The sequence below is a fragment of the Pyxicephalus adspersus genome, chromosome 1 (assembly GCF_032062135.1).
Source record: "Pyxicephalus adspersus chromosome 1, UCB_Pads_2.0, whole genome shotgun sequence".
Taxonomy (NCBI): Eukaryota; Metazoa; Chordata; class Amphibia; order Anura; family Pyxicephalidae; genus Pyxicephalus; species Pyxicephalus adspersus.
The window spans coordinates 146,017,243-146,035,242 of NC_092858.1; the positions used below are offsets into that span (position 1 = coordinate 146,017,243).

Genomic DNA, 18,000 nt, shown 5'->3' on the forward strand with positions numbered 1-18,000 from the left:
TTCCGGGTCATTAGGTAACCAGTAATTTTTAGGAAAAGCTTCCAGCATCTGCAGCTGACATACTTCATGATACAGAGTAAGTTTCTTTAATTTTGATGTGAACGTGAATTGTTGTGCCCGACCCCTACAAAGTGTCTGCCATCAGCTTATTAGCCAAGGAGCCTTGTATGCACAGCAATATTGCTTCACTTTGTCATTGGAGATCTGGATTTCCTGACATCTCATAAGCCTCTCTAACTTGGAAAAGAGCGCTCCTAATAACCAATTTATTGCTTACATTGGACGAGGTGATGAGTTGGGCTGAGCTAAGCCAGATGTGGCATCTGCAAGGTAGACTGTGCACAATCCAACCACCAATCTTTCCACAGAAGATTGCACAGTAATAGTCATATTGCACAAGCACATAGAACTTTAAAAAAGTCCAGTCATGTCACTAGCTGTCCCTCAAAGGGGCTCACACAATCTATTGTCCCTACCATAGTCATATGTCTTTATTAGTCTAAGGACAATTTTAAGGCAAAAAAATTAACCTAACTGCATGTTTTAGAAGATGTGGGGGAACCATAGCACCCGGAGGATACCCAAACAAACACGGGGAGAACCTGCAAACTCCATGCAGATAGTGTCCTGGCCGAGATTAGAACCTGGGACCTAGCACTACAAAGGCCAGAGTGCTAATCACTGAGCCGTTGGGCTGCCCAGCATGCAATTGTATGCCCTAAACAGACAGAAAAGTTTTATGTGGCCAGTTGCTTCTAATATCTCCTGTCACAATGATTGCTTTGTGTTATCTGTGTCCTAATACCCCAGGATGATCAAAGACAAAGTGATTGTTGACCAGACTATTACAAACCATCTAATGTCTCTTGGTCTCATAGCAGCAAATGACACAGGTTATTATAGCATCAGTTTTTAAAATGAGTCCAGGTAGGGATGATTTGGGATACCAAGCTGTGTAAATATTGTTTATGAACCAAATAATTCCAAATATTAATGTCCCTCTAAATCTCCAACAATCACACAAATTCCATAAAAAATTAGCAGTAAATTCTTTATTATTTCCATTGCTTTAAGTCACATTTGAGATGGCTGTCCACACCCTCATAACAAGGCAAGAGAACCATGGATAACATTGCTACATTCTTCCACCAGTCATGGAAGCCAAAATAGGTCAATAAGAAAGACAGGAAATCAGTAAGTAATGTAGACATTAAGAGCATAGAAATGAAGTTTAGATTTCTTCATATATTAACAGAAAATTAGCAGCTTTATTGACACATTTTGGGAAAGATTAGAAACAATCTGAATTTTTGATCTATGCGAGTTCTGTACAATATGGCACACTGATAAATCATAGAACTGTAAGTGAATATGTCCACGTTTATGTCAATTCAAAGACTGCACAGTTGTTATAATTCAGCTACGGTTGGTTAATCAGTGAACTGTTTTTTCCTCCACATTCTCTGCTGTATCTCCAGGACCCAAATGGTGGCAAAGAAACCAGAACCTAAGAAAGCTGCAGGGGATTTGGACTCTTCCTGACTCCGCTATACATTTTGACCAAAATCTGACAAAAGTGATGATGAACTGAACGTCAGACAAAGTTTTACCTCCACGCCATCCATCTTGGACAGACCCCGAGTCCCTTTTCATGTCACATACCAATAGCCCAATAAAACAATCATTGCAAAGCAAGTTCTGCTGAGAGTGCTTGAGGAACTTCGTGGTCCTCAGGTGCCCCAACCAATGCCAACTTCAGCAATATGGGAGAATCACCTAATGCCACGGTAGTCTAAAATATAATATGCAGAATATAATGTCCACTATTTTTTTTCTTATTTTTTGCACTAAAGTTCAGGATCCACACAAACGTTCACCTGTTCTGCTGCATAAAGCCATATTGGGCAACTAATCTATGCTTGTAATCAGCATTAGAAAAGGAAATAATTCTACATGGGTGGGGGAATCCCCTTTACACAGCCGCTGTACATTTTTGTAAGGTAAAAGAATCTTGTCAGTTACACAACTGTGATTTGCAACAAGAATCTGCAACTATCACATGGATGACACTGGAAGCAACATACTGCAATGGTGGGCAGTGTTTTTACATTATAATACTCATCTACAAGATGGCAGAAGCACTGGCTAAATTAATTTGGATTTTAACCAATTAATTGCACTTGCAGTCCCTTCAGTAAAATATTTATTCTTTGCCTAAATTGTGTAAAGGTTGAGCTTTGTACTAAATGGCCAGCACTGAACAGAGCTAAATAGAAAAGACATGTTATCTGATGCCACAAGAAAGAACCGGACATCAGCTATGCCACCTTTTACAGCAGATCAGACTGTGGCCCCACACATCGCCAAATCAGACTATGGCCCTAACTTTCACATACAGATAAAGACATATAAAAATGGGATTAAAACGGCATGTATTTAAGACACACGAAAGAATCTGGCAAGTTTTTAAAATCGAACATCTGAAAATGAAGATTACGGAATGCAGGCCATACGTAGAGACGTGTCAGAGATTTAGGTACAGCCATATAAGTATAGCTTGGTGCCATAATAATAGGAACACAGAGTGCAGAGTGATGCACATGGCGTTACTCCAACACATACAGAAAAACAAACAGCTGAATAAACTTGGCAAATCCGGTAACACACAAACCATGTTCTTCGTGCCAGAGATATATATAATATATATATATATATATATATTTTTTTTTAGCAAAAGCCATAATAAAATAAATGGCTTCTTGTCTGTTCCTAAATAGGGTCACATGGCCTGGAAGTCATCTCAGAGCTGGTGTAGAACAGCCTAGAAGCCCAAACCAAAGGGCACTTTAATATGGGACCAATACCTGTGGTTCTCAGCTCCTGCCCACGTCTATGTGCAGCCACTATTGGCTCATTGCTGCGATAGGTGGACTCCAAATCTCTTGAACGACATGCTAGATCTTCCTGCCATGTACCATGTCAATTATATATATATTTTATGATCACAGGTTTGGAATACAGAAGAACTATTGAGAAATCGAAAAGGCCCTTCTCTTTTGCATTCAGAAACACTTAAACCAAAAAAGTAAAATTAAAATAACTATTAGCATTGCTACCCCTTAATTATATTGTCATAGAAACTTCCCATAATTCTGTGCATAATTTTATCAACGTGAGACAGGCAAGTCCTCTACAACATGCTCCATAGTAATGTGCAGTAGCATTGAAATAACATGTTACAGGCACTGGCAGCTGAAGGGTAACAAGTTAATTTGAAATGCAAGAGAAGAAGCACAGGGGGAACCTAAGCAGCAGGACGATACTCATCTATGGTCTAATATTATTATTCCAGTATTTATAAAGCATCGACGTATTACCCAGCGCTTTACAAAGTCCATAGTCATGTCACTAACTGTCCCTCAAAGTCTAGAGACAGATGAGATGATGAACAGCTGCAGGCATTATGGAAAAAATATCACTTCATCCTCTCGCCTCTCCTACCCATAGGCACATGTATATTCTGTACCTTGTAAAGTATTAACCACCACCCCCCTCCTCCGTGTCTCAATCTGAAATTAAAATTGATTTTTTTTGTTGGAATTTTATTAGACCTGGTATAAAGGGCCCCAGACTCTGCAGAATGCCTAAGCAAGTAACATGAAGTCCAAGGAATGTTCCAAGGTTCTGGAGAAGTACAGACCATGGTTGGGTTATAAAAAATATTGCAACTTTTGAATATTCCACATGGTACCAATAAATCCATTAAAATAAAATGGAAAGAATGAATATGGCACATTTTGAAAACAGAAGAGAAATTTTTCTGTTTTTTTTTCTTGAGGAATTGGCAAACTGTGGCTAATAGCCCAAAAGACTTGAACATGATTTTTGGTGTTTGTTTTGCAACTTTAAACTGTTAGGCAACCCCACACCCCAAAAAAAAACAAAAAAAAAAAAAACACATTTTTAGTTCCATATGTATGAAACTAGAACAATAATTCTATATATATATATATAGACAATTCAACTTTTTTTACATTTAAATTAAATGCCCTGTAAAGTAAATGAAGAATAGAAATGTTGATGTTTACATCCCTTTCTAAATGCAGCCATATCATAAGGCCGAAGTTAGTGCATTCTCTGACACTAATACATGGCTGAACCAAAGAAGGCGGACGCCCAAGCACACAAGGCTGAAGGTAAGAGGGTAAAGTACATGAGCTAGGGAAGCCATGGGTGAATAACTTGACCATCCCCTTCAGTGTACATCACATCCCCTTCACTTAAGTTGTTCTGCATGGTAAAGTAGCCACACAGGCTAGAAAGAAATAGAACATGTGATATTTGACACTTTTCATATTTGTAAATGTCTGATTTGAAGTGCTTGGTGTAGGATGAAGCCACAAATACATCACAAGTCTTTATTTCTTGGGGAATAGTGCATTTGTTTGAAGTTTCAGGAGATCTCCGCAAACTGGCTGTATACCGGGTTCAGGCCGAAGACTTCCAGCAACCTACAGATAAATAAAAAGGAAAAGTAAGTCAAATGAAAATAAGACAACCCTCGATAACCAGCAACCCTAAGAGAACCAGTCACTTGTGAATTCCTATGCACAATTCAATTTGAAAATAGAACATATTATTATGATTCAAAATAAAAGACAGAAAAGACAGGGTTTAGGGTTGTGATGATTTTCTCATATAATATACAGAAAATAGACATCCTGTATGTCACAATAATTTCTTGTGATTCATACAAGATGACGTTCAGGCCCCAGAGGGCACTATACATAGGTCAACTAACATTATGCACACATACATCAGTATAAAATGATTTTGCGAATATAAGTCGTTTGTTTTAACCATATTACCCGATACGTTTCGCAATTCTGGGCTTCCTCAGGGGTAGCGGTAGGTCAACAAATAACTTTTTTTAACATGCAAGTGGTTCAAGTAATATGGTTTGAGTATGGCTTAATCATGGGGCGAAGATAAAAAAACAAAAACAAAATTGAGCAGCTGATGATGGGTTAAAAAAGGTTGGGTAATAGGTTCCCACTACGGGGAGTAATTCATATATATGGTAAACTTCCATATGAAGGATAAGCTTCCCAGACAAAATTCTGAGGTGTGAAGAGCGTCCCCCTGTTTGTGCTGCATGTGTGCAGCTGCTTGTCAGCATTCAGCCCGGCTCACTATATGATCCAGGGTTAGACATAACTAATTTTCAGGACATAGCTAAATGCACCCACCACTACTATACTAGAGCATATTATTAGGTTTTATACCTTGCATCAGTGTCTTTCCACAAGAATATCTCACCGGTTTATGGAGACTGCCAAAGCAAATAACCTTTCTGATATACTTGTCAGTCCATCTTCTACCTGACCTCATCCTTTGAATGCAACATATTCAGTGCCATGTATAAAATCCAGGCACAGTAATTATCTACATTCCTATTTTTATATTATATATTCCCCTTACTTCTAATGTTTTTCATTTCTTTTTGTATACTTTTCAGAGTTCTGCAAAGAACATGCAAATTTTTTATTACAAGTTACAAGGTGAACCTATTTTAGGGAAAAATACATAGAGTGCTTTTTGGCAGTCCACCGGACTATGAGCTAGACAAATAAAAAAATCCATAAAAAAAGGCTCATAAAAAGTCTTTGAAGAGAGTCATTGCTACAAGAACAACATTCTGTTCACAGTACAGGTCTGATGTCAAAGTACAGAGTAATAAATACCATGCACTCATCAACAATTTGTTCAAAAGATAAAGGTTACTGCAATATTCTTCCTCCGAATATCATCCGGCACCTACGTGTATGATTAGACAAAATATTTCTCTGCCAAGCCAGGCTTGTTACATTATGCTGCATTAATGGATGAACACCAGCATTACAGTGTTTGTGGCTGGGAAAAGGGCAGTACACTTATTAGAATACAGAAAAACTAGTTAGTAATCTGATAACCAGGAGAGCGAGACGTGTTATTACAGCAATGACTAATCATCTCCAACTTCCTGTAAACTCATCACTTGGACAATTTTACTTACTTAGTATTGCTTACTTACCCGATAATTCCAGCTGGGACCAGGAGGACAATTGCACCAAATAGGAAGGGGAAGCCTTTCATGAAATAAAGTGTAGCAGGATACAAGGAGTTGAAGATGGTGGTGGCGAGTATGAAGGAGATGACCTCTACGCAGGCCACAAAGGAGAATAAAGTGCCTGGGGATTAAAGGGACACACAATTAGAACAAGGTTCTTCCTTTGTATGATAAGAATTTGTCAAATGGTTGTCAGCAAACACTAAAGCATGACTATGATTGCTATGTAAAGACAATTATTGCTTTAATGCTCCCACCTCAGTACATAATGCTCATGAGAGTCCAAGTTATTCTAATACTCTTCACTTTGAATGACTTATTGCATTCATAAATAACGATTATGAAAATATCTTACTTTACCATTATTACTAACCAATAACCTCAGGGAAATACATAGTCAGTGATATATTTGCAGAAGAAATGTTGAAAGTCATTTAGGCTATGTACACACATCAGATGATTCTCGTCCGATAATTGGCTCAGGGTTGATATCTGGCATGTACACAGAATTAGTTTATGGATCTGTCCTGGAAGATCCACAAATAAGGAACACTCATAATGAGAGTGAAGAGGAGAGAGTGCAGTGGGGTGCAGCTCCGTCATTCTCCCCCCTCTATAGGGCAGAAAGGGGCAGTATGTACAGCAATCATGCATCGTTCAGTCTTGTCATTGGAAAGGATCGTGAAGGATTTTTTCCCCATTGACAATTATTGCATGTGTGTACCCAGCCTTACTTCTCTGCACTGAAAACAAAAGACCCAACACTGGTATTGTTGTCATGGTGTACACTGATAGTCTGAATCAAACATGTGTGTCAGAATCCACTATCTATAACCTCCCTTCTCCAATTTGTGCTCCTCTTAGGTTTTTGCAACATAAAACATGCTTAATGCCCTGGGGAAGGGGAACCTTTTTCTAGCCCAGTAAGTGGGTAACCTAGTGGTAACACAGCTGAATAGATCAGGCAGGCAAGAATGGTTATTGCAGAAAGGACTTCACCTGTTAGTTCAGGGACAAAAGGGATTTTAGTGAGAATTTAGTTCCAATTTGAAAAAAGTTATACAGCAACCATTACACACATTTTACTACATTTAGTTCATGAAAGGACTTGGCTAGTACCTATAAGCCACACAAGTGAATCCACCAGGAGTTTGTGCGCTTGCCTGAGGTTACAGCAGAGAGTCACTTTGCAATATTTAGGAATAAATGTATGATGGGATGCTGGCTGCATAACATGGATTATTGTGTGGATAGAAGTGTGTGCTCAGACCTACTAAGAATGCCTTGTCGCCTACAGCATTATCTTCTACCACAAATTCATTTAGTGGCACTCTGCATCTTGAGGGGACACTTTTGCCGTCTGTCTCTCAGGAATCACAATATAAAGCAGCACGATGCTGCAATCAGATTACAAAACAAGTGGCCAGCATTACAAGACCATTTCCTTCTCACATACTATAAAACAAGTTCCTTATTCAGCTGTGATTTAGTAGATCTAGAAACGTCAGGAACGCAGAGATTTTTGATTCTTTAGAGACTTCTGATTTTTTAGAGACTTCAGATTGTAGCATAGGAAGGTTTCCTGTAAATTGATTTGTTTTTCCTCCACTGGTTAAACAATAACAGAACCTCATTACAAGGCCTCGTTCTTTTCCAAGTAGAGTTACCTTGTTCGCCTTCTTCAACCAGTTTAGACAGCTTAGACCGTATGACAGGAGTAGTGGCCATGGAAAAGAAGCGTAACCCATACCCTAAAAGAAAAAAAAAAAAGTGATTTGTGAAATATTTTATATATACAGAGTAGAATTAATTTTAGAAAAACACTTCATGGTTATTTAAATAAATTATTTAACATGGTTATTTAAATAAATATTTTCCTCTCTGGCCTTACAGTACTAAGCTTCCTATCGTCAAATTTCAGCATACTTGAGATTCATTCAAGATTATGGTACAGACTTGTGTGCAGCCACCCTGGTGCAATGACAGATCCAGGACCTATCATTGCCTTATCAGAGGAAGCCGCCATCTTTGCTGCTGGCTCCACAGACTTTCTGAGAGCGCTGTGATTACTGGATGGCCACTGATAATACAATTTCTGCATAAGCACAGGAGTTACCTTGTCCCCAGTGGCTCTATATACAGCTTAGCCGAACACAGAGCTGACTACACTACACTACACGGTGCATGCATAGAAACCAAGTCTGGGTACACACGTGCAATGGTTCTCATGCAATAAACAGTTTAGGGCCGATATCGGACGAGAATCTTGCGCGTGTACAGCGCTTGTCGTCCTATTGTCCGAATGACCGTCCTGGCGAATCCACGGACGACAAATAATTGTAGGAAGTGAAGGAGAAGAGAGCGCAGCAGGGTGCCGCTCCATCGTTCTCCCCTCTCCATAGAGCAGAACAGTGCTGTATGTACACCGCAGTTGTTAAGTTGCTAGAAAGGATCATGAAAGATCCTTCCAATGACAATTATTGCACGTGTGTACACAGCCTAAAGCTGCGTACACAGCAAATTTTTCTCGCCCGATAATCGGTATCGGCCAATTATCGGGCGAAAATCTGCCCTGTGTACAGTCGGTCGTCGTCCATCGTCCGACGACCATCCTGGCGGATCCATGGACGATGGACGACGACCGATCCTAATGAAAGGGAAGGGGAGAGCGCGCAGCAGGGTGCCGCTCCGTCGCTCTCCCCCTCCCCTCTCCATAGAGCATGAACGGTGCTGTATGTACAGCATCGTTCATGCATCGTGCAGTCTTTTCTCGTTGGAAAGGATCGTGAAAGATCCTTTCCAACGAGAAAAATTGCAGGTGTGTACGCAGCTTTAGCCACCATAAGTCATGGATTTGTTTGACAAAAGAGACATTTAAATATTGTCCATTTTGTCAATTAGTACTACCTCCTGGTGACGGCTTTGTTTTTTTGAGTTTAGGTCTGCTTTAACATAAGGATTGCAAGCCTTACTCTCAATGAGGATAAAATTGGAGGCCAAAAATACAACCTAGATTTAGGAACCAAGAGGGCTCTATGCAAGCACAACAGTTTTATACACAATACATACACAATTATACACAATGTTAGCACTCTTTACCACCTTAGAACAGATACGATTTAAGTCATTCTCTTTATGCAGAAGTTAAAAAGCGATATAGAAAGTATACTGTTATATATATATATATATATATATATATATATATATATACACATACACACACACACACACACACACACACACACACACACATATACATAACAAAATCTTATACATACCCTCTTTCCCTATGCCTGCTAAATGTCGCCCGATCACTTGGTAACGTGACATTTTTACCTGTGAGAGGCTGTATTGTGCTGCCCAAACACTGCTTGCATTTGGCACATGGCAGTTGCTTTAGGCCTGTTGACGTTTGCTATTTCTCAGACAGAATACGGCCTGCAGTCTCAGGAACTGAATGCAAACCCGGTATAAACTCAGACTTATACATGTCAGAGCAAAGGAAACATTCCAGTAGCTTTAAAAGACATAAGATTATTTCTCACAATAGCCATCACACAGCGGAGCACAGGAAAACCACAACCAACTCAGTTATGTAACCAGCAATGTGTGTAGATTCTCAAGACAACGCACTGCCAGCATCTGATACACAAAACCAGAACAAAAACTTGCAGACTGTCAATTCTTATTACACAAACAAGACTAATACCACTTACAGCAAGTTCCCATAATACAGACTGCATGAACAATATACATAATCATATACAAGAAGGATTACCCAAACTACTCAGTCACCCAAACACTAACAAACACTTATCCCAGGGGTATGGAGTGTCTCCAAATAATACATCATCCATTAATGCTGCTAAAAGTGGAGCATAAAATTGCACAGGAATAGCACTCAGTACATTTCAGTAGAGATATGGTTTAGAACAGAACGACCTCCGGAAGTAGAAGTGGTTGCCAGAAGTGGGCAGGTTTCAGAATAAATTGGTCGGCACTCTTACCCTGGTGCTGAAATAAACAAAAGCAAAACCAGATCAAAACGGAACGTACAACTCCATGCAAATCTCCTGGATGAGATAATCGAACTTGGGACCCAACGCCACGAAGGCCAGAGTGCTAGCCACTGACCCATCATGATGCCATGATGGAAATCGGCAGGTCATCTTTAAAAGCCTAATGTCTTCAGTCATTAGACTTATTAAAACCGTATGATTTGATTCAGGTTAATGATCCGTGTTCTCCCCAGCTTCTTTTAGTTGGGTGCACCACCTGCCACTTTTTAGTAACCACCCAGCTATTTTTGGTGGTTACTGAAGAGTTGGGTCACAATACAGGAGCTGCCACCCACCTACAGCTTCTTCCCATCTAGCCTAAAACAATCCCTGTGGAGAAAATGGATGATGGACTAGGCAGTGAAGCCAGGATGAAGATGATGCCTCCAGAGTTTTTCAACCTGGGTTCCAGAGCTTACTAGGGGTTTCTTGAGAAATAAGCAATTTGTTCCTCTCAGGTCACGTTAACCGATACCAATGTTTTTTTTGGTTATCTGTAAGGGTGACATTATTCCTATTGGCCAGAATATAAGACATTCTTCCTTCTGACCAGTACTGCGAGCTGTAGATATAGTAATTATACAGGACTTCCCTAAAAGTTATTTCATTGGCACCCCTATATTAAAAAGGTTGACAAACACTGCTCAAGAGCCACGCAAGTTAAACTGAAGGTCCCAATTTTTTGTTGTTGCCCCCTTTATTTTTTATGTTTACACTAAACTTGAACAAATAGGAGCTCTAACTTTCATGGTAAACCTTACCTGTAAACATAACTGGAGTGGTAGCGGCCACAGAGAAGACCACCAGGCCTGCAATATTGGATAAGAATCCCAACTCCGCCACCCAGCCATCGGCTAGAAATAGTTGGAACAGCCGAAGTCCGGCCAAGCTGCTGAGATAAGTGAGGTGCTCAGCTGCTGATCCATAGCCAATCAGAAAAGAGTCCCAGCATAAAGGAAAACTGAGCTCATAAATAACCATCAGGTCCTTGGCTCCCATGTGAACAGTCACCACCAATAGGAGGGCAAAACCGTAAAGCCAAAGCTTGCTTTGACGTTTATTCTCTCCAGGTAAAGTAAAGAGCTGATAGACTGTCTTGTAGTGTTTGAGAGTAATCAAGCGTGATGGCTTCTTTTCTTTTACCGACTCCCTAACACAGAAGTAAACATAAAAAGCTGTGAAGACATTAACAGCCAACGCAAGCCAAAATGGATTAATGTAGCCTTGGCTCTTCCGCCAGTACCCGCCGATGATACTGGCCACCATTCCAGCTATACCCAGACATGCCTCCAATACAGCAACCCGGAATGTACGGGATTCACGATCTGTGATGTCTGCTATATAAGCAAAACAGCCAGCAAGGATGGTGTTGAAGTCTCCAGTAAGGCCAGCAAGAATGCGTCCAATTAATAAATAGCCAACATGTAGCTCTAGGTACATAACCAACAGGTACACGCCAACTTGCAGGGCCAGTCCGATAAAAGGAAGGATGAGGATTGGTCGTCGTCCAACATGGTCGCTCCATGGACCCAGGATAGTCACCGAAAACAGGCCAACGAGTAACCCACTCAGGTTTAAGTAAAGGCTCCAGTGAGACGTTTGCTTTTGCACTTCCTAAGAATAAGAGAGGCAAATCAATATAGAGTATGAACAGTGCAAGATATATAATCATTACAAATGGTAAGTACTGACACAAGAGGCAAGTGGCTACAAGATGATTGCTAAGGAGTCAGGTCTAGTTCACAAAAGCTTTTGCCCATAAATACTTGTCCAAGGATCATCGCAAACCACAACCATTTGGGAAGGTTTCAGCAAACTTTGAGCAGGCCTTAAAGAACATTTCAGCTTTGGCATGGGGCTGTTCTGAACACCGATCTTTATGATGGCAGTGCTGGCTGCTGATTTTACCTTGAATGTTTAATCTATCTAATGTGCAATAATTAAAAAAATATATATATATGTTTGCATGAAGAGTTTGTAATTTTATATGTATATAGCGGAAGCCAGATTTGCCTATTCTACAATAAGGCTGCTTCTGTTGAACATTTTCATTGACAAACATGGTTCCTTGGCTGTCATATTGATGTTTTCTGGTACTCATTTACAGCATGTGTGTTCTGAGGCCTAACTGTATTCAAGTCAGACACATCTAGAATTATCATACAGGGAGGGCAAACAATGGCAGCTCCCCTATTTTTCCTATGAAAGGGTCATTATTATTATTATTAGTAATAAACAGGATTTATATAGCGCCAACATATTACGCAGCGCTGTACATTAAATAGGAGTTGCAAATGACAGACAAATACAGACAGTGACACAGGAAGAGAGGACCCTCCCCCGAAGAGCTTACAATCTAGTAGGTGGGGAAATTAACACAATAGGAGGGGAGATATGTAGTGCTGGGAAGTAGTGACGGTTTCAAAAGACAGAAGATGGGTAGGCAAATTGGAAAAGATTGGTTTTGAGTTTTTTTTAAATGAGCAGAAAGTAGGAGCAAGACTAATAGGACGAGGAAGACCATTCCAGAGAGTTGGGGCAGCTCTAGAGAAGTCTTGTATCCGTGCGTGTGATGAGGTTATGAGTGAGGAAGTCATTAGTAGGTCATTGGAGGAGCGGAGAGAGCAGCTGGGGTAGTAATTGTTTTACCTGGTGAGAAAGGTAAGTGGGACAAAAACTGTGGAGGAATTTGAAGGCAAAGCACAGGAGCTTGAATTTGATTCTAAGGTTACTTTATCGCTCCCTACAATGCAATAGTTGTGTGGCTATTTTATTTCACCAGACACTAAGCAACAGGACGGTAAATGATAGCAAAGTTTGTGTTTACTTTTGGAACAGAGCTTGGCCTGAAGCTGAATGAATTCCCATTAACAGTTTATTCACATAACATATTAATGTAATGTTTCCACAGCTTGCAGCGAATGGCTATAGTAAGTGGGTTAAGATGAACTTTGAAGGCAATCTGTCACACTGCACATTCAAGTATCTTGTTAGACCAACCCCACCACCCAGTTACTCTCCACTCATTGGCTTTCCAGCATTTTTTCTACAGTTTCATCAGAGTCCAAAACTATGGCCCAAACAGATGAAAGGAGTAGAGATGTAATGCAGTGAAAGTGAATGTTGGTGTGTGAATGTGTGGGTTAGCAAAAAAACAATCTTCTAAACATGCAATTGCTGGATTTTTAGTGGATCAGGTGAATTTGCTGCCAGTGAATACTTGTATTGGATGCCATATACATCACTATCCAGAAGGGGAGAAAGCTAGAAAACTAATGAATTTAACAAATGCCCAACATGGAGAACTTCCTAAAAAGGAGAAAGAATTTCATTTGTTTATTATTCCACCTTCATTGTGCAGTCATGGGATGGGGCAGTCCTAGACCAGGCTGTAATATTTACCTGCTGTGTAATCTAACGAGTGGTCTTAATGCGTGTAGATTGTATGGAGAAGTATCCGGAACACAAGACTGCCTGAAACACATTTTTCTTAAAAAATAAGTTCAATGTCATACACAAGAATTCTGTGTGTTGAGCTGTCTGCATGGCGTTCAGGTTTATTTAAATATCCAGCTTGCAGTGTATGTCTATAGTATAGTAAATTATGGTATGTATACTATAGTATGGATAGTAGTATAGTAAATTATGGTATATATACTATTGTATTAGTATGGCTAGTAGTATAGTATATTATGGTATGTATACTGTATAGTATATTATGGTATTCATATGGCTAGTAGTATAGTATATTATGGTATGTATACACTATGGTATTAGTATGGCTAGTATTTATTATTACTAATATTAAACAGGATTTATATAGTGCCAACATATTACGCAGCACTGTACATTAAATAGGGAAGTATAGTATATTATGGTATGTATACCATTGTATTAATATAGCTAGTCCTATAGTAATGTAGTAAGCAGGTAGAGATGAGAACTTCAAAAATATTTTCACCAGAATTATTATTTCACCAGAGAAATAAATGCAGCTGATTGAAGACATACAATTATCCTGCACTAAAATCTTTTTCTGTCCTACCCTTGCTAAATGGCACCAAACCCACGGGATCAGCACAAAGTGCACAAGCCCTGTAGTGGGTGGCTGTACTCAGAGCCATTAGATAATGAGCGGAGAACGATATTTTAATTAGCCTATTAAGTGGTTGATCACTTGCATGTTGCCAAATACAAATCAGTATAAAATATCTGGTGACTCAAGCAATGCTTTGATGTCTGATCCTCCATACACCATGGAGTCATGCTCTGAAGGTCTCATTATTACACATCGGACAGTTTATGCACACCTAGACCTATCCCTGCATAAAACATTAAGGTGCTACAGAGAAAAACTACAAATGAAGCCTGATGTTTTCAGAGTTTGCAAAAAATCTGAAGTGATGCTTTTCATTGGATTTCTTTATGTCACGGACGCATTGTGGTCTGTCTCATATAACACCGCTGTCAGGTCAGCACAGAGGTACAAACTGATTTTTGGCGATCAACTTTACTTTTAATTTGCTTTCCCGAGTATGATCTCCACAAGCATGAAGAGAGTCTAAAAGGCTGTTGTCGGACATTAGCTTTGCACAGCACCATCTGATCTCGCATCCATGGCTACATTCCGGTTACCCGAATATTGCTTTGTGTGTTAAATCATCACACAGGTTACACCCTTATATTACCATTTTTAGATTTACCAACACTATACCGTGCAAAAGGCTACAGTGTTCCTCACAACCCCTTTTAGCCAGGCACACCACCCAGCTGTTTTTGGGGGGTTACAATACAGGGGCTGCCTAAAGTTTTATCCTTCCACACTTAAAAACAAATTCTGGGGGGCCCCGGAACAGGAATGGAGAGGGGGCCCCCGGAATGGGAATAGAGAGGGGACCCCCGGAATGGGAATAGAGAGGGGGCCCCCGGAATGGGAATAGAGAGGGGGGCCACACATGAAAAAATGTTGTATACATTTATTTTACCAAGAAGATCTCTAATGCGAGTACATAAAACCAGGCACATTATTATCTGCCATGGGAGCTCCCTAACCGCACCAAACAATTACAGAACCTATAGAAATAAGAAAATCATTTTTCATTCAAAATATTTTGGTGATCAATAGACAGGAAAATATCATTAAACACCATCAGGGGAGCTAGTAAAAGAAAGAATGATGTGAAGTCCTTGTTCTCTACATTTACTATGAACTCTGCTTGGGACAATCCATTACCTACATACATCATGCTTTATCTTTCATGGGGCCACAACATAGGTCCAGCAGAGCCATCAGATGATGTTGGTTGGCCTTGTTCCAGTGTTCAACCCAGACATTTGGGTAGGAAGAAATGGTGGGTAGGAAGACATGGTCTTCAAAAACCACCCAAAAACAGCTGAGGGGTTACTGAAATGTGCCAGGTGGTGCGCCCAGCTAAAACGGGCCAAGGAGAACACGGACATTCATAGAAATGAAGGAATATATATAGTAAATATCTGGTGGCACACATGCTTGCGGTCATGTTTGTCAATCAAGGTGACAATCTCATATCTATGGGGCTAATCTATAACATTTTGACTTTTCTAATTAAAGAATATTATTGGAAAGGTACAATAACACGGCCATTGCTACCTTTAGGAAAAGCTGACACTGCTTACTCCGAGCCAGGGGGGCTTTACAGAGGAATTGGCAGACAAATAGGAAAATCCTTCCTAAATGCCAAGTTTATTCAGCTAAAGCTGCAGTCATGTTGTCTGGGCTTCTCTCCTGCAGGGAACAGGGGATGAGGTCTTTTTAGGAATGTCCATATCACCACCTAAATAATGTGACATACTTCCTAATATCCATGTCCCTGTCAGGATCCAGAGGAGTATCTGCAGGCGATCACATCAGTGTGGTTGTATCAGGATTACTGGTCCTCCAGCAAGAATATATAACCGCATACACGTGAGACCATTACCGCCCGATACACCCGGCTCATCGCAGGGTGAGAGTGTGACATTTATTAGCCTGACATTGTTCATGGATCACCCCTGAGCGAGGATCGTGGAAGATCATTGATTGATGTATGGATGGATGGATGTGTGTATGTATATGTATGGATGTATGGATGGATGTGTGTATGTATATATATATATATATATATATGTATGTATGTATATGTGTATGTATGGATGGATGGATGGATGTGTGTATGTATATATATATATATATGTATATGTGTATGTATGGATGGATGGATGCCTCTCTTACACAGGGATTTTCTTCCTTTTTCTTTGCTTACTCGTTGAACTGGTTGTGCTTTTTAATGTTTTTGTTTTTTCTCTCTAAACATTGGTATAACCGTGCCTCTATAATGCCGGTAACTTTGTCAATTCACAAACCCAGCAGCACATGTGAAATAGGACAGCTTGTATTTGTTATCAGAACATATGAACCTTCCAGACAAATAATTTGGCTTTGCCAAGGACTTGGTTAAAGCAAACAAAAAAAATAAAATGTCCGGTCCCTGAGATGCACAGCTGCAATATTATCACAAGAGGAGAATCTGGTGAGCGATAATTCCCTTTAGTGACTGACAGTCCCATAGACATCAGCTGTTCACCCAATCCAAGCAATCATGTCACCTAATAGAGGACCTCTCATAGCAAGACTAGACATACACCAGGGGGGCATTGGGCCAATGACGGATGTGACTGGTGGTACTGCCATTGCAGTGAGGGCCCTCTGTGCTGGGGATTATATATCAATACAGCCCCCCTCAATACCTCCATTATGGATTAGTACAGCCCCCCATTACCTCTATTATTATTATTATTATTAATAATAAACAGGAGTTATATATTATATATCATTACCTTCATTATATATCAACACAGCACAATACATTACCTATGCAGACCTACCCCTCACCTCCTACCACTGCAGCCCTCTCATCACTTCCATAATAGGCCAATACAGACCTTGAGTGACCACTATAGCATACAAATTCAGTCCTCTCATCACCTCCACTATATACCAATACAACCCTCCCAATCCACCTGCATTAAATACCTACGTAGACCTCTCACCACCTCCATAACATAACAATGCTGTCCTCACTAGTGTTGGTCGAATAGCTCACTATTCGATTCAGCAGCTATTCGCTCGAATAGAGCAAAATTATCCGGGTGGTCGAATGTCAAAGTTGAACACCATTAAAGTCAATGGGAGGAAAAATTCGGGTTTGTTTCAGCACTGTGTAGAGCTTCTACAGCCTCCAAACAGATGTAAAAAGATACATTAGAAAAGGATACATAAAAAGATACATTAGAAAAAGATACTTAACACTATTACATACCCCTGTACTTCACATGTGGATTAAAGAGCACCTGTCACATCAATTTTAGGCTAAAGCTAGGTACATACTTCCAATAATTATTGTTAGAAAATGAACGATTACGACCGATCAACGATTATGCATCAAATCTACTTGAACAATCATATTGTGCACAATTCTGTACATGCTGTAACATAATGAACGTTCATATATAATCCACCAACAGTGTCCACACGCTAGATACAATCGTTTGAACGATCCAGGGAGGGACATGTAAAGGAGAAAGTATACCGCAGAAACATGCACGATCACTGAACGACACGATACTGTACACACGATAGATAGTGAAAGATCGACAGCCAATCAGATCCACCGTGGCAGTCGTTCATTTCCAACGACAATCTTCGTTCGTCAGCATCCTTGGTCACTTTTTTTGGCCAATCGGTTGTTCATCGGTCGTTCGTCAGTCGTTTCTAACAATAATTATTGGACGTGTGTATGCAGCTTTAGTCTACAC

General features: G+C 40.0%; 1 protein-coding gene across 1 annotated transcript; it reads right to left on the reverse strand.

Moving 5' to 3' along the window:
- Positions 1 to 1,037: 1,037 nt before the first annotated feature.
- On the reverse strand, positions 1,038 to 11,781 carry SLC46A1 (solute carrier family 46 member 1; the record flags this gene model as incomplete). The annotated part of the gene is given in 4 exon segments (XM_072430091.1): positions 1,038 to 4,511; positions 6,074 to 6,230; positions 7,777 to 7,860; positions 10,929 to 11,781. Coding segments are annotated over 4 exon segments (1,152 nt in total), but the record flags the coding sequence as incomplete, so codon positions are not given.
- Between the last annotated feature and the right edge of the window lie 6,219 nt (positions 11,782 to 18,000).